Source organism: Anabrus simplex, chromosome 2 (genome assembly GCF_040414725.1).
Source record: "Anabrus simplex isolate iqAnaSimp1 chromosome 2, ASM4041472v1, whole genome shotgun sequence".
Classification (NCBI taxonomy): domain Eukaryota; kingdom Metazoa; phylum Arthropoda; class Insecta; order Orthoptera; family Tettigoniidae; genus Anabrus; species Anabrus simplex.
Window position 1 is genome coordinate 440,024,360 of NC_090266.1, and position 25,647 is coordinate 440,050,006.

The following is a 25,647-nucleotide window of genomic DNA, read 5'->3' on the forward strand; positions in this document are numbered from 1 at the left end:
TCGGGATAATATTCGTTATGAAATTAATAGATGTTGAACTAAATGAGGCGCCAGAGCGTGTTACAAATAGATGATTGTGGAAGTGTATAGCTAATAATGGCATGTGGCCTCCCAAATCTTTCCAGTTGATACCCATGGGCAACCTGCGCGTCTGTGAGAAAGGGGCCCTATATAGGATGAATTCAAATGTTGAGAACGGCACACATATGCAGCGCGCCGAGCCGGAAAATTTAACCAATGAAGATTAAATCTCCCACCCTGTGAGAATTGAACTCGAGTCCCCTTGAACCAAAGACAACCATGTAAATCAGCTGACCACGGAGCCGGACGATGTAAAGTCAATCGAGAGAGATTTCCAGACCTTCGATATATATAACCATCTGCAGTGAAGGTATATGCAAGCATGTAAGTGTGGATGTGTGTTCAGATATCTGATGAAAAATCTAGGTGAGGAACACATGCACAAGGAAAACTCAGAAATCAAAAGGTGATCTGAAAGCAAAACATGACACAAATAAGGAAAACGCCAGATAAAGCAATAAATTCAACTTACCTTGGGCACAGGAATTCAAGAAAACAAATTGTGGAAGCTACCCATTAAAAATATCATAGAGATAAAAGGCCAGAATTCTTAAGGAAACTAAACACTTGACAAGTAACCAGTGATACTTAGTATTTCAAATGAGAAAACAAGACCTTGCAAGGTGGAAATAAACTGTTTAATAATTAGGAATACATTAACTTGCAAGCAATTAAAACAGAGAGATGGTTAGAATAATAAGAGTTACGAACGAAAGTTCATAGATCAAAACGTTTTACAAAGGTAGTAAATGATTGATCCATAATGGAATATAATTGCCATTAACATTATACATAATTAACAGGAAATAAACGAATTAATATAGGTTTCTTAATAATAAGTATTCAGTTAACTGGATCCAAGTTCAAAATAAATAGGTATATGAAGTTTAAGCAGGAACCTTACTGAAAGGTGAAAATTGTTACAACCTAAGTAACTTTTCAAATTAAAATGCTTAAGCAATAATCATTGTAACAGGTTCTCATTAAATTTTCAGTTAAAATTTGGAGCTTAATGAAAGTTGAAATTATTTTCAATCCAATTCAATCCAGTAAACATTTCAATTAGAATGATGAAATGCATAATCATTGTAACAAGTTCTAATTAAATATGGAGTTTATGATGATGCTTGTTGTTTAAAGGGGCCTAACATCGAAGGTCATCGGCCCAATATTCAGTTTAAGTAGGGGGCTTAATGAAAGTTGAAATTAATTTCAATCTTGTTGACCATTCAAATTAAAATTATTAAATACATAATCATAGTAACACACTCCCCTACAATATTCACATAACATTAAAAGAAAATAGTAGATTTCAACATACAGTAAAATTGCAGAAGATAAATTATAACATGAATCAAGATGATCATACAATGCTACTAACACCATCCAAGGCCTGCACAACAAAGCATACCCCCCAAAAGACAAAAACTGCCCTAAGAAAATCATGACAATTAAAAACAAAACACTGATGCGAATCAGAATTGAGAGTGGCAAGGATAAGGAAAAATAAAGAATTAGGAGAATAAAATTTCAACTCTCTACATACCACGGTGATAATAATAATAAATATAAAAATGTATTAGAAGGTTTAATTTAAATTTTTCCATACATCATCATCTGATATAACAGAGAACAAAATATTTGTTACTGATTTTAATATGAGGTGCCCTTGGATGCGACGTTATGGAATTAAAAACACCCAACTCCAGGAGGGAAGATAAAGAAGAATGAGCCCATTACAAAACGCAGGAAAAGACCACAATTAAATAATAATACCAATAGAGTTTACCTAGCATTCATGGGCAGAAATGAGATAGAACAAAATACGCAACCCAAGAGCAAGAAGAAGAAGAACAAACCCACAACTAACAAAAACTAACAAGAAAGGTACCCCAAAAGGAAATCACGAGAAAATAACATTTTCAAGAAAGAACCCCAATTAAATAACAAGATTTATGAGCTAACTTTACACTCATACGCCCACATATCCGCGATTCCATAAACACCTCAGTTACTCCCAAACAAATATACTACGTTTACGTTAAAATGAGACTAATTTACAATTTCGAATGATACAAATTTCGTCGGTGAACAATATCCAGATACAAAGTCCAGAATGAAGTAGTTAAATAGTTCATCATCCACGTAATCATTCTCGTAATTAATTTAGATGATATCACACAAACAATAATTTCCTTTTTCCAAGGCGTCATCCATAGCTTGGGCAGACGCCATAATGGAATTTTTCAAGATGAGTTAAATTTGAGGTAAAATGTTCTTGAATAAGTCAACCAGGTAGTCGAGTTCCAGGTAGAATGATATTAATATGGTGTTACTTACATCAGCCGAAACGAAGATAAAGAAGATAATTATGAATGCATTCTCACCACCAAGGCATACAGCCGACTTTAAATTTCAGAAACGCCACATCACAAATTGCAGGTTCACATTTTGAAAAAGGAAATGTAGCAATGTATGCAAATTTAGTCTACCCTGGAGAATCAGGACGAGCCAACTGCATTTCACCGAGCACAACACGTGTCCCTAGAGACACACCACTGCGCACATCCAGATTGGATGAAGGGCACATACCGAGTGTGCTGCTGCAAACTCGCTTGAGTAAGACGCCGCTTTCTGCGCATACGCGCCAGTATTGATTTTACTGAGAGGCAAATCGCCGAATCCAACCGAGGACACAACTATTAAATATCATATATTTGAATAAGTTGAAACAGTAGAGTGATATCAATTAAACAATGCGCAGCAAATAATTGATACTTTAAGAGGAGTAGTGTCCCAATGCACGGGTTAAATATGGTCCAAGTAATAGTGCCAAACTTACTCAGGCGTTATCTGCTTATTGTTAATTATTTATTTTTACATTTAAATTTATTCCGATAATATAAATATCAGTAGTTGTACCATTTACTTTTTATAAAGTTAGAGAGAATAATATATACTTCAATATGATTCGAAATGGGGGAATGTAGTTTGCACATTAAAGATATTAAAAATCTACTTTATTTTGAGCAGGTCATACAAGAGTTGTGCAGCTACTGCTGAATAGAGGAGCCTTACTTCACCGTGACCACAACGGACGCAATCCCCTGCATCTTGCTGCAATGAGTGGATATACTCAAACAATGGAACTTCTTCACTCTGTTCATTCACACCTCTTGGACCAGGTCGATAAAGATGGAGTAAGTTACTGATGATCTACTTTTGTATATGACATACATCAATTGTCTGCAATAATTCACTTTTATGATAGTGATTTATCATTTCCTTTAGTTATAGTAGAGTGTATACAGGAATAATCAAAATGCTGAAAATTTAACAAAAAATATTTTTATTGCCGTGTATTATTTTGTCAGTAATTTTAAAATATCTCACACTGCAATTTTAATGCTTATATGTATACACGTCAGTCTGGAGGATTGCTGTTTAATTACAGTACGCCATGTCGTTGACAAGAAGGAGCAACATAGGCATATCAGTTTTGGAGACAGTTGGAGGAGCGGGGTGAATTTCTGTCAATTTTGTGACGTATAGGACTTTCTGATAATACCACTTCCAAGGGATACCTTTGACCTCGAACACTCGGAACCGCACGAAACCAAGCAATCATAAAAAACAGTGGTGTGCTTCATTTCCACGCAAAAATCCGCATTTGTCTGCTAGCGCCACTAGACGGTGACATAGTGTAGCTGTACTAACCAGTGCTCCAGTTGCGTGCAGTACGTATTTGTCTCTTGGAGTGTTTGCAAGCGTGTTGCTGTGTAAAATGTGTACAGTGTATTGATATCATGAAGAGAATTGCGCATGCAGTCCAAATATTAGGGACCAAGTTGCGACGTGCTGAATATGGAAATGACATCGGGGCCGAGGATATGGAGTTCGCGGATATATTATATAACGTAATAATTCAGAAACATAATGGCGATGACACAGAAATACACGACGTTACGCTGGGTAGATATACGGATTTTGAAGTACGGGAGGCACCTGAACCTGAAGGTGGCTCATCAAGCAGTACATGACATTCATCTCCAGAGCAACAGTCAAGTCAAAGTGAGTACGAACTCTCTCCACCCAAATGATGAGGTCCAGTGTATTAAAATATATTAATGACACCGTACTAGAAAGCATTTATGAGGACTATTACAATCGTGGCTTCAATTCATATAGCAAAATAACGAAGCGCTGTAAGTGCATCAAAAGAAAATCAAATTGCACATTAATTCTAAATTATGTGTCTAGGAAACGGGGAGCAGTTGCTCGTTTCAAAGGAAACAGTACGGATCTGCAGTTCACTATTGGCATCTGCAGATGTGGGCACTAGAGGGACTAAAATGGTTGGCTTGGCCAATTTTAAAGTTTCCATTTCCTTTATCGACCATCTCAAGGCTGAATATTGCATTTCATCCAGGCATGTTACTACATTTGTCACACAAAAGGACATTGAAGGCGATAATATTATACGTCAGAAGGCACAACAGTTTGTGGAAAAAGTGAACATGTTTATAACAGAGGAGGGTGTGGGGAAAGGCAATGTTTGGAACAGTGACCAGAGTCAATTTCAGTATGAAATATCTTCAGCATCAACACTGAACTACAGAGGAGAGAAAACTACAGGTAGTGTGTTGCAGTCTGTACACAGACCTACCCACAGCTACACAATCGATGTGGCTTTATCAATGGCAGGCAGACTAGCAAACAAGTTGTACATCTGTTTTCAAGAGACACAAGTCACTTTCGGTCTAATTTTAAAGAAACATGAAACAACCTGTCCACGAAATATTCATGTAGAGGCAAGCAAAAGTGAAAAAATGACTAAAAACACATGAAACGTTTTCTAACTTCAGTTCTCGGCGAAAATGTAACAAATGAAACGAACCTATTGTTGAGTGATTCCTGGGCAGGTCATACAGATCGTACCCTTCTAGCAGTATTCGGGAGATAGTGGGTTCGAACCCCACTGTCGGCAGCCCTGAAGATGGTTTTCCGTGGTTTCCCATTTTCACACCAGGCAAATGCTGGGGCTGTACCTTAATTAAGACCACGGCCGCTTCCTTCCCAGCCCTAGCGCTTTCCTCTCCCATCGTCGCCATAAGACCTATCTGTGTCGGTGCGACGTAAAGCCAATAGCAAAAGTACCCTTCTAGATGCAAGTTTTCCAAAGAAAGATGTTACGCTGAAGATATTGCCACCGAGACAACAAAATACGCCGTCACGGAAAACTGTTTACAACTGGGTGGTATGTTGGAAAGCAGGGCGCACATCCGTGGGCAAGCGAACCAGTTCTGAAAGGAATGTGGCAGTGTCCAAGGAAACAAATGAATCACATTTACTGAAATAGAGGTAGCCACGGGAATTATTCGAAACACCCTGCAGCGGATCGTGCCAGGCCACTTAGATTTAGGGAAGGTGTCATCCACGTGGGTGCCTAGACTCATGTTTGCAGACGAAAAGCAGAGGCGTGTGGACGTGTGCAGAGAACGTTTGCAACGGCATGATCAAGATCCAATCGAATTCACGGCTAGGCTTGTGACTGGTGGTGAGACATGGCTCCATTACCATGAGCCACAAAAGAAACAACAATAGATGCAGTGAAAGCAAAGGGGCAGTCCACCGCCAGGGAAATGTCGGACAGTGCCAAAGTTGGCAAGAAAATGGCGACAGTGTTCTGGGACAAAAGGGGCACCATTCACATTGACTGGATGGAATTTGTGGCCACGATTAACAGTGCAACATATGTGGAAACCCTTGAGCGCTTACGTCGTGCCATTCAAACTAAGCGGCCAAAAAAATGGGCTAAAGGTGTGCATCTCCAACATTACAATTCCCGGCCCCACGCTAGCCAAGGGATCACCACTGCCATTTATCAAATGGGATTCACGGTGCGGCCACTTCCAGAATACTTCCCCACTTGACACCAAGTGCTTATCACCTGTTCGGGAACATGAAGAAACCACTGCGTGGTCGCCGTTTTGCGGATTTTTCAAAACTGATCACAGCTATGAAGGCATGGGTACGCATCACTCCGAAAGAATGGTTGCAGAAATGTCTGGAAAGTCTGACACATCGATAGCAAAAGTGCATAAATTTACAAGGAGGTTATGTTGAGAAGGTGAATGTAACAACTGATGTGTAATGAACTTCATTTGGGTAGAAAGTATAAAGTGTAAAACAATATAGTACTCCCTGCGTATTATTTTGTCAGGAAACTTGAACATCTATATATTCCTAAGAAAACAATTTCTTGAGAATGGTGATGAATAATTTAGAGGAGGTATACAGTGTGTTTGGGAGGTAAGTAGGCTACAAGTACTTTACTGCTTGTTGTTGGTACGGCCCTGACTACGTATGATTTCAAAATAATATCCTATTAAAAGTAAGAAGATTATGTGAACATTTTATGTATGTAGCTCAGGTAATATTTGATTATGAACAACTTAGGTGTTTGCTCACTTACAGTACAATATTCTCCAGTGTGAAAATATTCGATTCCTGTACGCAGAACGTTTTCATTCAACTTACGCATGCAAACTATCTGATGTTGCAGTGCAGTCATGTGGTCAGAATCGTTTTTTGCATATTACGCATACATAAGTTCTGAAGTCGTAGTAAAATAATGTGTACAGCTGCAGTACAGTGATGTACCTGGAATGGTTTCTTACACGTTACGCATGCTGAATATGTCCTGAAGCTGCAGTGAAGTGATGTGTACATCTGCAGTACAGTGTTGTACTTGGAATGGTTTCTTACACGTTACGCAGGCAGAAAACGTCTTGAAGCCCCAGTGAAGTGACGTGTACAGCTGCAATGCAATGATGTACTTAGAAATTACTTATAGCACGTTACTCATACAAACATCCTGAAATCTTAGTGAAGTGGTGCTGTGTACAGCTGTAGTGCAGTGTTGTACTCGAAATTGCTTCTTACATATTAAACATGCAGTATACGCCCAGAAGTCGCAGTGAAATTATGTGTACAGCTGCAGCGCATTGAGGTACTGCACCTGCCCCATGTTCGACAGAGTGCTGAATATACACTGACTGACAGAGCAAATGCAACACCAAGGAGGAGTGGTTCGAAAGGGATGAAAGTTGGGGAAAAACAGAGACGGCACGGACGAATAATTGATGTTTATTTCAAACCGATATGCAGGTTACACAATGCGCACGGCCTCGACTCAGTAGGATGTAGGACCACCGCGAGCGGCGATGCACGCAGAAACAGGTCGACGTACAGAGTCAATAAGAGTGCGGATGGTGTCCTGAGGGATGGTTCTCCATTCTCTGTCAACCATTTGCCACAGTTGGTCGTCCGAACGAGGCTCGGGCAGAGTTTGCAAACTGCGTCCAATGAGATCCCACACGTGTTCGATTGGTGAGAGATCCGGAGAGTACGCTGGCCACGGAAGCATCTGTACACCTCGTAGAGCCTGTTGGGAGATGTGAGCAGTGTGTGGGCGGGCATTATCCTGCTGAAACAGAGCATTGGGCAGCCCCTGAAGGTACGGGAGTGCCACCGGCCGCAGCACATGCTGCACGTAGCGGTGGGCATTTAACGTGCCTTGAATACGCACTAGAGGTGACGTGGAATCATACGCAATAGCGCCTCAAACCATGATGCCGCGTTGTCTAGCGGTAGGGCGCTCCACAGTTACTGCCGGACTTGACCTTTCTCCACGCCGACGCCACACTCGTCTGCGGTGACTATCACTGACAGAACAGAAGCGTGACTCATCGGAGAACACGACGTTCAGCCATTCCCTCATCCAAGTCGCTCTAGCCCGGCACCATGCCAGGCGTGCACGTCTATGCTGTGGAGTCAATGGTAGTCTTCCGAGCGGACGCCGGGAGTGCAGGCCTCCTTCAACCAATCGACGGGAAATTGTTCTGGTCGATATTGGAACAGCCAGGGTGTCTTGCACATGCTGAAGAATGGCGGTTGACGTGGCGTGCGGGGCTGCCACCGCTTGGCGGCGGATGCGCCGATCCTCGCGTGCTGACGTCACTCGGGCTGCGCCTGGACCCCTCGCACGTGCCACATGTCCCTGCGCCAACCATCTTCTACACAGGCGCTGCACCGTGGACACATCCCTATGGGTATCGGCTGCGATTTGACGAAGCGACCAACCTGCCCTTCTCAGCCCGATCACCATACCCCTCGTAAAGTCGTTTGTCTGCTGGAAATGCCTCCGTTGACGGCGGCCTGGCATTCTTAGCTATACACGTGTCCTGTGGCACACGACAACACGTTCTACAATGACTGTCGGCTGAGAAATCACGGTACGAAGTGGGCCATTCGCCAACGCCGTGTCCCATTTATCGTTCGCTACGTGCGCAGCACAGCGGCGCATTTCACATCATGAGCATACCTCAGTGACGTCAGTCTACCCTGCAGTTGGCATAAAGTTCTGACCACTCCTTCTTGGTGTTGCATTTGCTCTGTCAGTCAGTGTAAAATTTAATTTGACAAATATATCACTGGATGGAAAACTTATGGATAAAAACTTCGGAATGTCTAACCCGGGCATTGAAGTCCAATCCTCCCTACTTTCAACGAACACAACGGCTACGCTGAAGAGCGTACGGGCTAATGGTTCTGTTCGTTAAATAACTTTTGCACTTAATCTAAATATATTGAAAGTAGGCCACTATAGTAAGGGGTATACGCTAATCTACTAAATGATAAGAATGGATTGTTCCTAATTCAAAAGTACAATTTTAACTACCGAGAAATTCATATGAAAATATTTACACAAACGAGAAATGCCATATGATATCCTGCGTGGCAATTTTATGCAGTTAACTTTATCATATGTGTAATGTCGTTAAATGTCCTTTATTAGTTCGTTGATCACTCCTGAATCTCATTCTGGCATACACGTTTCAACTCATTAACACTGCATATATACACTTTCATTATTGATCAATAGAAATCTGTCCTTTACCTTAAGTCAGATACCTGTGGGTATTCACTATATAATTACATAACAACACAAATTATATTCAAAGATGGCATTCTCGTGAGGAATCAATATTATTTCTACATTATCATCGTTGCGTTGACATTTTTATAAATGTGCGCCTCGCAGAATTATCCAGTTATGAAAACCATGTCATTGCTTGTCGCTAATAAAGTCTACATTGTCACATTAATTGCCATTACACTATCGAATATACGCACTTCTCCGGGACAATAACTAATTATAATATTTATAAAGCGGACACACGACGTTGGTTAACCTGTAACTCCACAGAAATCAACATACACTGACCCAAGGCACAACAATATAAGCACATATTACGATGAAGCACACTCCCTGTAAATTCACAATATACAATGTATAATACAGGCACTTTAATGCTCTCTGAAAACCTGTGACCTATTTCAGGTCTCCTGGTGTCGATCCAAGGACGTGGTTACGAATCGGATATCGAAGCAAGCTATCTTGACTTCGTGGTGCTAGCTGAAAATCCCTACTACGGTATTATTTAAATCTATAAATTGTAGGAATGCGTCCCTTATCGGATCAATGAAAACACACAGCATTGATGATAACAAATTATTGACACGCGAATATTCAGTACAGTGTGAAATGGGAAAACATTTTAAGGCGGTTTGTGCAGGCGGTCGTCAGACATTTAAGGGGATGAGCAGCTAGGGTCTGGCACTCACCCCTCTTGTCATTCCTTCTGAGTTCATGAATCTATCACTACGAGGTCAACATTGGCTTCCCGCTCAGCTGAGTAGACACTTACAATAATTATTAATTCAATTATCTCGTATTATCCCGGCATATGACCATTTATGAACACTCTTCAAAATAATTTTATCTCTAAACCTCAGCCTAACCCAATATTGTTCTTTCTCATCATTATTGTTATTATTATCAAATCTATCGCCTTGAACATTTTCACATATACGGTTACACCGTTCATTTTCACACACGTTTACCTGGTATCCACGTTATTCAAACATTGAGGAGTTCCTGCGACAGAGATGTAGCGTAAGTATATCACTCACTCGCGTATCTATGGTCATTGGTTCGCACCTCGAGTCGGCTTTCCCTTTTCCAATCTTCAGCATCCTTATACTAAAAGAGAGAGTAACTGTAATCATGCATTCAAGTTGTGAAGCATCTGAGCAAATCGATATTCAAAAAACTTGAGAACCATATCAGCTGATTGAAATTGGAATGGATTATGAAGTCCGCTAAATTATCTAAGTCCACTCTTACAAATGATTCACTCAAATACATAAACTATGGGACTTTATACTCTAGGTAATGCAAATTCTCGGAATAATTTTGTGATTAACAACTAATCACGGAAGACAAGGAAACTAATAAAAATACCTTACCCCATTGAAACACGCGTATTTCATCACCTACACGTTATGAGAAAATCAAAATGCATGCTGCTGAATTCTATTTACAAAGTAAAGTTTTACATATTAATGCGACACGGCTGATTTTCATGCCACGGATATCATGGGAATGTACTTATTATATTGTTGTGTAATCTAATGTCATTTTTAGGTACCTATGTGGATTTAGTTAACCATAGTTGTCGTCTCGCTTGCGGAAAGTCCTTGGTTCACCTCGTTCCATGTTGAACCCGTGATGTCTTGAACTGCTACCTCCAACTGCTGGACGTTCTGCGTTGTCTCCAAACAGGAATTTCGCAGGCATACAGGCGCGTTCTCGGAATGATGAATAATGGGTTCGAAGAGCAGTCGCATACATGCGAACAAATAGGAATCGGTCACTTGAAGCACTGCCTATATGACTTCGGGTAACATGACATTGATAGATATACTCATAGACTCGAAATGGGCTACCCAATTAGCGATCACTGACCCTGAAGACCGCTACTCGATTCCCGTACATTACAGAGATAAATATTTCCTGATTCATTTGTTCCTACGTGAACGTCACTGTGCATTAATGGTGCACTTTCCTGGCTAACCTGACTATGTTAATTTGTTAAGATGGTTGTCGCCTACAACTGCACACGTTAATCACAGTACAATGACTACTGGTTCTCTATATTCAGTATCTCACTACGTCATGACGATTTTTTTTGTAAATGTACCCGTTCCTGTTTAACATATTCACTGAGGCTGCAATAATACTACTCCTGTGTATTCTCTTATTGAATACTGGGATTAGTATTTCACACGTCCACACACCCCAACTATAACTTCACACTCAGAAGATATAACTGCACTATGAATGCGTATCGGACTGACGTAGAGTAGACCTATGGCTAGCACAATGCCAAATATGCTGAGTATAGAGGTTTGTCTTGGCTGGCCTTATATGGTAGACACGGGTCGTCGGCTATGGAGAGCGAAAACTCCTCCCAGATCGAAAAAATCGATCCGCTAATAATTGTCTCTCACAGTAGAATGGGTTTATACATCTTGACGTATTCTATTTTCTGATCTATTTTTGTTTGAATCGCATTGGAGGTTTACTGGTAATCTCTAAAATGTCCTCTTACATTTTAGCGGGCGAAGCGGTGGGGTGCGGTGACTCCCCTATCTGCGTCGAGATAAGTGCTATAACATCTGGCCTTTATCACCACCTATCTGTCTAAAGTGCGTCATTAAGAATGCGCCCGATATGTAATTGACTTTCTTAAATTACAAAATGTTACAAATTATGCTAATTTGATTGATTCCTTACTTGTTAATTTCTTTGGATGTGACGAATTTTTTATTATTATTATTGTTACTTGACGCGCGGAATGTGTGAGTCGGTATCCAAGAATATGCAGGGAATTCGATGAGAATATTCAGTTCTCAAGTTAGAACCTTTTAAATTTAACTCCGTCTTCTGACATAAGCATCAGTTGAGCGTAGCGTCCTACCTCGCGCTCGCCTCCACAACAGAGAGCGCAATACCAAGGCTACGCTCTACTGAGATCTCTCTCTCTCTTTACGCGTACTTAGAGCTTCTGCCTTCAAGATCGTGCAGCGTCGTTCGCATCCCGGACCGGGCATGAAATGCTTGTTACAACCAAATATTTCACAGAATGATATCGTAGACTGTGTGCAACCAGACTCTAAATGAATATCTAGTCCCTCATTCTGTCTAAGCACAATAATAATAATAATAATAATAATAATAATAATAATAATAATAATAATAATAATAATAGCATGCATATTAGTCGTAAGGTATGTAGAAACACATTAGAGGAAGAAGTAGTACGTTCAAGGCAACTATCCCAAGTCTTGTGCAATTTTTTCATGAGCCTTTCCTACGATAGTGTTTTAGTAGTTGAGTAAACCATGTAGTTAAACAGTAATTTCTTTCTTTCAGAACACCGCATTACATTTGGCAACCATGGAGAACAAGCCAAATGCTATAGCACTTCTGCTCTCCATGGACTGCAAGTTACTTTACAACTCGATGGATATGAGCGCAATAGATTATGCCATTTACTATAAATTTCCTGAAGCTGCACTTGCAATGGTCACTCATGAAGAAAGGTAAATATCCTGTCAGATTACAGAAAATAAGATTCGTATACCACCTGTGATCTAAGAATTAATTTTAGAACTACGAGGAAGTCTGCTTTAGTGGTGGAATAGGTATCTTATGAAATATTTCTAGTTGTGTCTCAAGTATAGAACATGTGGTTAGTAGATGAATATGTGACGCCAGAAATCCCTACACCGTTGAGGTTAAATTACATTAATAATATTATATTTAAGTAGCGAATATTCACGGAACACAAGATCAACCACAGGCACATACAATACTCAACGAGAATGCTGTTTGTGTCATCAGTCCATAGACTGACGTCATTCAGAACTCTTTGCCACCGTGTCCTTATTTCTACGTAACTCTTACACCCCACGTCTACTCTAATCTCTTTGTCGAATTTATACCTTGGTCTACCTTTACCGTTCTTATCCCTACACGTCCCTCAAAAACTATCGATAAGGTGACAGCTTTACCCGTTTCTCAACTTTTCATAACTGTCAACTTCTTCAGCCTATCGAAACTATTTCGGTACAACATAAACTTAGAAAATACATGAGAAAGAAAACATGTACTAACAGATCCTGCCTGAAAAATATACCATTAATGAAAAACAGAACGACATGTTTCGTATTTCAAAAAATTATCATATTCTACCAAATCACACTTTTAGTAATTTAAAATATATTATGAAATAATATAATATGAATATTATTAAATGTAAAAGTATACATGTTTAAATTCTGTTTATACCCTTTGAATAATTTAAAGTGATGATGATTATGATGATGATGATGATTATGATGATTGTTGTTTAAAGAGGCCTAACATCGAAGGTCATCGGCCCCATATTTTAAAGTTAGAACTTATCTTAATGAAGTACACCAGCAGTGCAAACACTTTCTTTACTAATATAGCAAAACGTGAAAGGTAATGAAACGCTTTGTCATTGGTGTGAAGCCAGTTGGCTAGTTTGTTAACAACATTTCGTTACGTTACATTCCGGTGACATTAACGCCTTTCGAGGAACTGTACTTATAATTTTATTATTTTGATTATTGTTATTGTATTTGAAATTCTTTCGGTAATGATTTCCGGGTTGTTTAATTATAGCTAGTAGATAACCACATTGTTTAATTAATGGATGTTGAATTTTAACAATATGTGATTTAATTTATTAGATAAAAAGTGGGGAATATTTTAGGAGTGTATGGTCATTGAGGTTATTCTGGTTAGCCTATTTCGCGATGTATATTTCTATTGACTCCATAGTATATAGTGATTTACTATTGTTTTCGACTTGTAATATTTTAATATCTGTGCTGATGTCACTGAAATGGTGGGCGTTGTCGTATATGTGTTCACAGTAGGCTGAGTGTCTGTCGTGTCTAATTGATTTTTTGAGTTCTCTGTGTCTGGTATGGAAATTACGCATTGTTTGGTCGATATATGTGGCAACAGTAAAACACAAACACAATATTCTTATCTGTGTTTCCAGATAGGAGGTGATGACCTTAAAATATGACAAGCCACCTTGTGTCACGTTAGGCCTGTTAGCTTCAATGCCAAAGATATATAAAGCTGTACAAGGTAGACCACCAGTACAAGAGGTTGCGGAGCGTGATTAAATACGCCGAGACGAAATTTATTTGACCTAATTTCCTGATTTGACTAATTTGGAGTGTACTCTGAAAAGTCGGTCTTAAATTCCTCTTGACATGTCTTACGCCCTTGGTATCTTCGCAGGGCGGATTTAATGGTCAGTATCATCGAAAAATCCCTGGAAAACTCGTACATTCCTAACAGATTTCCTGAATTCGAAGTCGGTTAAGATATAGTCTATTATGGATCTGGTACCCCTAGCCTCCCATGTGTAGCGGTGAATAGCTTTATGCTTTAAGAATATATTCGTATCTGCTAACCCATACTAGCACAGAAGTCCAGGAAACGCTTCCCATTCCTATTATTTCCATATCTTCCCCACATTTACCAATCACCCTTTCGTATCCTTCAGTTTTATTCCCAACTCTCGCATTTAAATTGCCCATTAGCACTATCCTATCCTTGTTGTTGACTCTGACCACGATGTCACTCAATGCTTCATAAAACTTGTCAACTTCATCCTCATCTGCACCCTCACATGGTGAATACACTGAGACAATTCTCGTCCTAATTCCTCCAACTGCCAAATCTACTCACATCATTCGCTCATTTTCGTGCCGAACAGAAACTATGTGGCGTGCATTGGTATTCCTGATAAGGAGCCCTACCCCGGAATCTGCCCTTCCCTTTCTAACACCCGTCAAGTACACTTTATAATCTCCTATCTCTGCCTTGTTATCTCCCCTTACCCGAATATCACTTACTCCTAGCACAACCGGATGTATCCTCTTTGCTGACTCAGCCAGTTCTACTTTCTTTCTTCCATAAGCCCTATTAATAGTGATTTCTCCCCATCGAATTCCATTTCGTTCGCCAAGTTGTTTTTTAATAACATTTACCAATTCATAAAATATTTAAAAGTTAAAAGTGTCATTTGAGGGAACCCGATGATATGGTGTTTGAAGAGCGAAACATGTCATTCTGTTTTTAAATGATGCTATCTTTTCTCGGGAAGAATCTCTTAAAACATATTTTATTATCCAGGTAGTTTCTAAATTTATGATATACTGAATTAGTTTCGACAGACTGAGAAACCCACAGTTATACATTAACTAAGTTTAACTGAATAAAACAGTTTTCCTTTGTAACAGAAAATGAAGCTGCCAATCTCTGTTTTATTTTGAAGAAAATTTCGTCACATGAAATGTTGAAGGACACTGAGCATACAGTATTCTTCATAAATATTCCTAAAGTTACACATTCAGTGGTTATACTAAGAGTCATATGATTTCTCAAAACATGACTCATGATTACGGAAAAAATTAACATTTGTCTTAGCTTCAAATTGTGATCTTCCTTATTTGGGAACCTATCTTCAATATTTTGCGAGGTAGTTTAAATTATTTTAATTCTTAACTGTGTTTCAGGGCTCAGGAAGTGATGGCCTTAAAATCTGACAAACATCCTTGTGTCACCTTAGCCCTCATAGCTTCAATGCCAAAGGTGTTTGAAGCTGTACAAGATAAGTGTATAACGAAGGCGAACTGCAAAAAGGACTCTAAGTCGTACTACGTAAGTATAGCATGCCAGCAAGCGATAATTACAACCATAACTAAAGTTTAATTAAAACTATTAGTGAATGGATATAAAGTATCTTATATATGACCAATTCATTATCTAGACATCTGAATATGTTCGATTACCTTTCCAGGGAAATATTTGAGAAGAAAGTAAGAAAATTGAAATGATGACCTGATCGATTTGAATAGCTAATATTTATCATTTAATGAGTAGTATATAAACTGCTTAAAATATTGAAATGAATTTGCTTTGAATGAATGAACTATTGAAGTAAAACGAATTTGTTTTTAATTTAATTTTCATACGTTCATGAAGGTGATATTAAATATTCAATAGTAGGGTGGTTTACACTTCCCAAAGTCACGCCGCGGAGGTCACATGGTAGAGCGCTGGCCTTCTAAGCTCAAATACGCGGGTACAATTCCGGTTCATTCCGGTGGTATTTGAAGGTGCTCATTTACGGCATCCTCGTGTCGGTAGATTTACTGGCAATGCAACTGAACTCCTGCGGGACAACATACTGACACCTAGGATCTCAGAAACCGTACAAGTAATAAGTGGTACGTAATCTTGAAACCAATAACATTAGTTACACTTCCAAAACATGTGGGATATAATAAAATTTCGTTGGAATGGATAGTACACCCCGAAGGACTACAAAACGTCTCCATGAACGTATGTCGTACTATCGATCGTTTACGAGTTACAAACTTTTGAACTCTGTACTGCTAGATTTTGCAATAACCTAACTAGCCATATAAGGTAACTTAGGGAGATCCCGACATGAGGGAGAACTCGACACTTTTAAGCTTAGCGCCACTGGTGACCACAGTACTCTACAGGTCGAACTAGTAACTACATGTATTGGAGCCGTAGGGTGTTGTGCTCATTTTGATCCTGGTAGCAGACGATTATCACTATAAATACAAGACATCTGAATAGTTGAAGGTGAGTATGTAAGTGATATGTGATGGAAAAGTAACGTACTATAAGATAATGAGTAGGTTGTATAACGAAATACGTAGATATGCGATATTTTTAAGACAATGTTTGAGGTTAGGCGCACAAAGCGCGTTTTGGAGAAGAGGCCATGTCATTTCCAAATCGCCAATCATTCAGCGTGGTAAGTGCTGCCACCTCTTGCCTGCCAATGTAACTCGGGGAGATGTCGACATGACAAGCGTGGGAGATCCCGACACTCCCGGGAAAAGGGATCACTAAAGATAATTTTGGAGACCTTCTAAAGATGGCTTGGGACAAATCGGCAACAGCAGGAAATGTTACCGGCGGATTTAGGAAATGTGGCATTTATCCGTACAATCACGATATCCTCCAAGAAGACATTTTTGAATACGACCTTGTGCAAGACGAAAATGGTTCAAATCACGTACATGTTGGAGAAGATATTGCTGTAGAAGCTAAGGCCAGTTGTCCTACATTATCACAGGAACATGAAGCCTCACCTGCATTTACACCTCCGAGTTGCTCAGTGCAGGAGTTATCTCCTGTTCCGATATTAAGACTCCTATCTGGAAAAAGAAGTCTAAGAAGAGTGCAAGAATCCGCCATGGTGACTTCTCAGGATTAGTTCCTCAAGCAGTCGTAATTGCTCGGAGAATTACTGCGCAGTATGTGATGGCTATTTCTATGACGACAACCGAAATGAGGCATGGGTCCAGTGTAGTGGGGAATGCAGGAAATGGTTCCACGAGATGTGTGTGGAAAATGGAAACGACGAACAGTTTATATGTGCCCACTGTGTACAATAGTTCCGTAACTCTTCCGAGGTCCTACCTAGTGTCAGGTTCTCCCTAAGTGCGGGAGAAGTGGACATTTTTGCATCGTTTATTTATTTTCTAATTTACAATGATATGAAGTGTTGTTTTTTGCCATAAATAATAGAAAACATACACTGACTGTGTACAAATTCACCAGGTAAAAATTGAACTATTTTGCAAATAAAGCATGATCAAAATTACAGGTTTTTGCTTAGCGTGTCGAGATATCCCTAAATGACCTTATTATTTCGTGTAGCTGCAGCCATGCTAGTGTACCAGCAAGGATACTGAACTCTTCAAAACGTCCACTATGCACTTTAATCGATGCCTGAACACGTGATCTGATCGATTCAAACACGTTCGAACACTGTAAACATTGCACGCATTCGATGGCAACTTTGTTCCATACACTGGTGAACTACTGCAATTTCCATGATGGCATGCTTGACTCCAAACTTAATCTTATATACCAACTATCTCCCTATTGATGATGATTGTTGTTTAAAGGGACCTAACATCTGGGTCATCGGCCACACCTCCCTGTTACCACCGATAACTAAAACATATGGATTTTGGTGTAATTTTGGGATATCCATATTTTCCCCGATTACCTCCCTCGCTTTGGAAACAATCACATGCCAAATGTCGTGGGATAGCAGTTTTTGAAAGGTAATAGTGGGTGGTACCACTGTATCGTGATGTCTTGGAAGTGCCTGTATCAGGTATGATCTGACATCTCCAGAGTGAGTGTAAAGACCGTTCCAAGGCGAAGTGAATTATCTGCTTTCGAACTGGGCACGAGTCAAGATGAATGGAACATTACATTGGCGAAGTAGTGCGAACATTCCTCGATCGACGGTGTCAGTTGCGTATGGTTGGCATCACTCACAGCGAGCAGTGCAGTGGCCGATCATGAGAGCTTAATAATAGTGATTAGCGGCAGTTTGGATAGAAATCTTAATAAGGCCCAAGATACAGGTATGTACTGCAGTACTATTACTCTTTACACAGTAGTTGGTGTAGAATAAATGGTCAATAATAATGTTATAGGTTTTATATCACACTAACTACTACTACGGTTTTCGAAGACGCTGAGATACCGGATGTTTTCACACAGGAGTCCTTTTACGAACCAGTAAACCTACAGACACGGGTTTGACGTATTTGAGCACTAACCCAGGGTCAAACCTGCCAACTTGGGCTCAGAAAGCCAGTGCCTTAGCCGTCTGAGCCACTCAGTTCAGCAGAATAAACAGGAAATGGGCTCTGAATATAGGACTTTCTACTTTAGGATTGGAAAGTCAAACCTGCAAACAAAGAAGGGTTTTGCCATGATTTATGCAAGACCGGCTAGTTTCTGAATTATAATGTGCGATCTGATAGATTTATATTACTATGATTTGATGTAGCCTATAAGGTATCCAGTCACATGGGTAAAGCATAGCTGCAGACTATAAAGCATATGGATACCATGTTAAATTTAAATCACTAATGGTGCTCATTGGATTTATTGGATATTGATTTATGAGTTACTGATCCCTGAGTTTCGCTGTACATAATGATTTAGACTGTTTTTGAAGCTTTAATAATCATCAGAGAGTAATTTAAATTTGCTTATATTTGAAATAATAAAAATCTAAATAATTTGTAACAGATTACATTCAAACAGTATATATATATAGAGGGTTGGTGCGATGTAGCTCCGTAGTCTTAAATGTCCATAAGCTCTTTAATTGTTAATATTTATTAATGAAAGTTGAGTATGTTTTGTTAAAGTATTCCTGAAATTACCCTGGCCTTAAGTAGCGTCTTCTTCCGGTGAATAACGAGATGGCAGGAAGGCTGATTTTAAAAGAGTGCGCCCAGGATATTTCATGGTTTGAAGTGTGGCGATCTGTAGCTCTTATTCATCGATGTTGGCGGGATGTTCATGGCCTTCATGACACACCATTAGGAATTGTCACACCAAGATAATGGCAACTGGGTCAGTTGTGGGTAAACCAAAAGAGGACGATCTTCGGAAACGCGATCTCTAAAAAAAGGCAGTGAGGGAGATATTCACTCACAGTCCTGGTAAATCAACACGCCAGGCAGCTCGTGAGAGTGGAATCTGCAGGTATACAGTGCACGTTGTATTAAAGAAGGACCTAGTCTGGAGACCCTGGAAACCCCATTATGTTCAGGAATTATCGCGTGAAGATTTTGACAGGCGAAGGAAATATGGGGAAATTATTCTCTCATGGCAAAACGATTGGCCGGAGGCATTCAAAAGCATTATTTGGAGCGATGAGGCGGCTTTTGACGTTGGTGGTTCGTCAGTCGATACAACTGCCATTAATGGGCAGAAACAAATCCAGGAATGACAGTTGAAAAATCCCTAAGTCGACCAGAATTGACAGCCTGGTGCGGAATGACCGCAGATCGTATCATTGGTTCATTCATATTATGAGGCACCATGAACAGCGACCGGTATCGTCAGATGCTAAATGTACTGAATATGTGTGTGGCCAGTGATATCAATATGGGACAATTTTACTGATATCAGCTCATTTTGCCTTACTCGTTCGGGACTGGCTGGATGAACACTTTCCAGGACGTTCGCCGGCGAGGACCATATGACAGGTCTGCTAGAAGTCCCGACCTCAACCCTTGTGACTTATTTCTGTGGGATTGGGCCAAAGAAGAAGTGTGCCGAACAAAGCCACGCACGCTGGAGGAATTACAGGACAGAATTAGAGTTGTCCTCGGATATGTACCTCAGATTTTCCTGCAGAATTCCATTGATGACACTCCCTTACGTTAACGTCGTTTGGCGGAGAACGCAGGAGCACATGAGGAATTTTGTTGAGGTACACACATCACATAGTCCTGAAAACCGACCACAACTCGTTCCGTGTGAAAATATTAGTTAACAAAACACTTATGGACATTTAAAGCTAGAGAGCTACATCGGACCCACCCTGTATATATACTACGTAATATGACGATGCATGACAAGGATATTTTCATCCTCGTTTCTCAGTACTGCTGTAACGTTTGTCTTACTGATGTCGAATAAAAAAGAGAGTAGACCAAAGTTGAACCCACATCTTTGTCTTTAACCTATATATCCGAAGTCATACAGATAAATGCTAACATCATTACACACACTGTAGTGACTTTTAAGTTTAAGGCGATGATGCTGTGTAACACTAAAGCCACAAAATTACCCCACCAAACGTTACTGGAACATGATGAAACTTTCTCTAAATAGCATGAACACCGAGCTCGATAGCTGCAGTCGCTTAAGTGCGGCCAGTATCCAATAATCGAGAGACAGTGGGTTCGAACCCCACTGTCGGCAGCCCTGAAGATGGATTTCCGTGGTTTCCCATTTTCACACCAGGCAACTGCTGGGGCTGTGCCTTAATTAAGGCCACGGCCGCTTCCTTCCCATTCCTAGGCCTTTCCTATCCCTTCGTCGCCATAAGACCTATCTGTGTCGGTGCGACGTAAAGCAAATAGCGAAAAAAAAAATAGCATGAACAAGTAATTTTTGTGTTATGCATTCTTAAGGTGAAGGATCAAAACTATACTTTAATAAATTTCCACTGCAAACAAGTAAGACATTTTCTTCAAAATTGATGTAAAGTTACCCAGTCATGCTAGTATCCTGAATTACAAAACTTTTATTCAAACCTGAGTTAAATGTCTGGCATACTAATGTATCATTCATTCACTTCTCATTCCTCGATTAGCTAGCGTTAATAACAGCATAGTTACTCAAGTTTAACATCGTATTAAGAAACAAATTAAAATTCAAAATACTATAAACTATTCACATCCGCTTTGTTCTACTGTCCAATGAGTTTACCATTCAATACCGATGTCCAGATGGAACTAAAACTCTTTGAAATTTTTTTCTTTTATCAGGTAGCTTGGTTATTTTGTGTAGGCACCATACAGTTACAAAAACCTTTACAAACCTTTACAGGACGTTCATAAGTACAGCGGACTTTGAAGAATCGAAGCTCACGTACCTGACGAATTAAGTTGATAAGTTTGTCAGTTGAACATTTTCAGACGTAACAGAACAACCTCTAGTGTTGTATTAACAGTGCATTGGCTACACTGTGCGAAGCCAAGTGCGCGTGCAGAGCGGGTCGCGTGTTTGGAAGGTTATTTTGAGTGCAAATGGAGACGCCAATATCCTGATGAACCCACACCATGTAAAGCCGTATGCCGATTTTGCGACACGGCCCCCGTGAATGATACACAAAGAATTGTATGGACTACCGCTTCCTTCAGGAAAAAAAGGCGTATCGGGAAGAGCGATCGTTGGACCTCTATATTTTGATACAACAGATGACGGCATCCTCTATACAGATAGCCTATTCTGCAACGGGATGGGGGTTTGAATCAGGGGATTGAGCGCTACAGGTGGTTCTAGCAACATGGCGCCACTCTTCATACTGCTGACGAGACCATGCAATTATCACACGCGATAATCTAATAATCTCGATAAATTTTTGCCCCATCGCCCGCTCGCCCAATTTTTCCCCTCCAGTCTTCCTTCTGTTTTTCTTCCAGAAAGATTGTAGAAAGATAATACGTATTCATTAGGTGGATGCAAACAAGCAATTTCGAAATACACTGACTGACAGAGCAAATGCAACACCAAGAAGGAGTGGTCAGAACTTTATGCCAATTGCAGGGTAGACTGACGTCACTGAGGTACGCTCATGATGTGAAATGCGCCGCTGTGCTGCGCACGTAGCGAACGATAAATGGGACACGGCGTTGGCGAATGGCCCAATTCGTACCGTGATTTCTCAGCCGACAGTCATTGTAGAACGTGTTGTCGTGTGCCACAGGACACGTGTATAGCTAAGAATGCCAGGCCGCCGTCAACGGAGGCATTTCCAGCAGACAGACGACTTTACGAGGGTATGGTGATCGGGCTGAGAAGGGCAGGTTGGTCGCTTCGTCAAATCGCAGCCGATACCCATAGGGATGTGTCCACGGTGCAGCGCCTGTGGCGAAGATGGTTGGCGCAGGGACATGTGGCACGTGCGAGGGGTCCAGGCGCAGCCCGAGTGACGTCAGCACGCGAGGATCGGCGCATCCGGCGCCAAGCGGTGGCAGCCCCGCACGCCACGTCAACCGCCATTCTTCAGCATGTGCAAGACACCCTGGCTGTTCCAATATCGACCAGAACAATTTCCCGTCGATTGGTTGAAGGAGGCCTGCACTCCCGGCGTCCGCTCAGAAGACTACCATTGACTCCACAGCATAGGCGTGCACGCCTGGCATGGTGCCGGGCTAGAGCGACTTGGATGAGGGAATGGCGGAACGTCGTGTTCTCCGATGAGTCACGCTTCTGTTCTGTCAGTGATAGTCACCGCAGACGAGTGTGGCGTCGGCGTGGAGAAAGGTCAAATCCGGCAGTAACTGTGGAGCGCCCTACCGCTAGACAACGCGGCATCATGGTTTGGGGCGCTATTGCGTATGATTCCACGTCACCTCTAGTGCGTATTCAAGGCACGTTAAATGCCCACCGCTACGTGCAGCATGTGCTGCGTCGTACTTTCAGGGGCTGCCCAATGCTCTGTTTCAGCAGGATAATGCCCGCCCACACACTGCTCGCATCTCCCAACAGGCTCTACGAGGTGTACAGATGCTTCCGTGGCCAGCGTACTCTCCGGATCTCTCACCAATCGAACACGTGTGGGATCTCATTGGACGCCGTTTGCAAACTCTGCCCCAGCCTCGTACGGACGACCAACTGTGGCAATGGTTGACAGAGAATGGAGAACCATCCCTCAGGACACCACCCGCACTCTTATTGACTCTGTAGCTCGACGTGTTTCTGCGTGCATTGCCGCTCGCGGTGATTCTACATCCTACTGAGTCGATGCCGTGTGCATTGTGTAACCTGCATATCCGTTTGAAATAAGCATCAATTATTCTTCCGTGCCGACTCTGTTTTTTCCCCAACTTTCATCCCTTTCGAACCACTCCTCCTTGGTGTTGCATTGTCACTGTCAGTCAGTGTATATGGCATAAATAACACCAGCAACTTTGAGAAAAGTGTCTCAAAATATGTACAGGCCTATAGAATTGTGTCTGCAAGGAAATGAAGATTATTCCCAACATCTCGAACTGCGAGAATGCAATGTGCGGGAAATGAGTTAGTGTTGTGTTTGTGCATTTAATATATTTAAGACTTCCATAATATTTCCGTCGAAGTTTAAAATGGGTTTTTCTTTACCTAAAGGTATGCGTAACAATTATATGTAATCACTAGCAAGATACCCGTGCTTCGCTACGGTATTATACTGAAATGTATAATTGAATGGATATCGATTTATATATAATCCGTCAAAATTCGAGATCTGACTTGTTTTCTGAGAGATTACGGCAAGTTCCCTCCCATTTTTCAATCTTTCTTTCCAGCAATCGATTTCGTACTTCCCCGGCTAGGACCATGTATTCCACCCGGTCAGTTCGGTCTCTAAAAGTTTGCCATCTTTTCCTATAAGCATTTTTAATATGGATCAAATTCTTGAGGAGATTCGGCGTGGTGTCTTCTTGGGTGCCTTGGCAATACTGAACCCGCGGCCGGACTGCATTTGTAGTCATTACCCGTCCAAACCCGTTTCCAGCGCGGTCCGCACATTTAACGACGGTCCAGAATACTATTATTATTATTATTATTATTATTATTATTATTATTATTATTATTATTATTATTATTATTATAGATGTTCTGGACCCCACAGCAAGATGCAAGACCGCTAATTGGCGGTAAATTCCATCTGTTGCCATTGTCATTTTTGGCATTGTGACCAGCACCATTGTCGGGCGTAGGCAAGTACGCGGAATTTCTGGCGATACGAATGACATACTTCCGTGCATTATTGACCTTATTATAGAGGTGAACAATTGGACAGTCAATCTCATTCCTATCGTTTATTTCAAATGTTTTTAATTTTTATTTATATGCCAGGAAAATCTACTGTAATCAAAGAACGTTCTCCGAAGGAAAAGATGGCTCTTGAAAACGAACCCAGGAAAGATTAAAAATGTTCGGTTTATGTTCAGAATAAGTACATCGAAAATCCACAGCCTGTTTCCAGTCATTCGACAGGGTCAGGAATGGAATGAATAAACAGTAAAATCAATTGGTCTAACCTCCTTTTACACCCCACCGTCGTTGGCATCATTCCCCCCCACCCCCCGCAAAAAAGAAAAGAAGGCGTGTTTCTTTATGTTTAAAAGAGATTCCAAACTCCAATGTTCACGTCTATAACCTTCAGTTTTGAGATATAAGTATCCCCATTAAAAAAAAATCACTTTTTTGACATCTTTCACACTCTCCCCACCCCTAAGTGAATTTTTCTGCATCAAACTCGTTTCTTTAATTGTAAAGTATTTTCTAAATACCAATTATCACGACTCTAACTTCTTCAGTTTTTGATTTATGTGTCCTCATGAAAGGAACTCAACTCCTTTTCACTCCCGCCCCCTCCAAGATTATTCCCCCCCCCCCAAAACGCGTTTTTCTTTGATTTTAAAGGAGATCCAAATACAAATTTTCACGCCTGTAACAAATATAGTTTTTATTAGATGTAAGTATTCTCATACAATTAAGTCTATTAATTTTTCAATAATTTCACCCCACCCCCTCATTGGATTTTCGGAAATTACGCGTTTCTTTACTTTTTAAAGCAGATTCAAAACATCAAATTTCACGTCTGTAACATCTTCATTTTTGAGATATCAGTAGCCTAATTAAAAGAAATCAACACTATCTTCAGTCAAATTTTACCCCCCCCCCTTCCACCCAAGTGGTATTTCCGAAAACTAAAAATACATGTTTCTTTATTTTTAATAAGATAAAAAATTCAATTTTTCAATTCTGTAACATGTTAACTTTTTATATATATACTGTAGAAATTCTCATTTTAAATTTTCACCACTTTTAGTTCCCCTTAGGTGGAGTTTCCAAATACAAATCACCTATGTTTATTTACATTTACAGGAGATTCTAAATACACACTTTTTACGTCTGCAACAATTTACGTTTCTCAGATATTTTGTAGATATAGTCTTTCA

The 25,647-nt window shown here is 40.5% G+C and overlaps 1 protein-coding gene across 1 annotated transcript in view; it reads left to right on the forward strand.

Moving 5' to 3' along the window:
• TrpA1 (Transient receptor potential cation channel A1) overlaps positions 1-25,647 on the forward strand; it is a 139,959-nt gene that overhangs the window by 39,458 nt on the left and 74,854 nt on the right. The window contains exons 10-12 of the mRNA XM_068225998.1: positions 3,115-3,281; positions 12,425-12,594; positions 15,619-15,763. Coding sequence (XP_068082099.1) covers positions 3,115-3,281; positions 12,425-12,594; positions 15,619-15,763 — 482 coding nt within the window. The remainder of the gene's footprint in view (positions 1-3,114; positions 3,282-12,424; positions 12,595-15,618; positions 15,764-25,647) is intronic.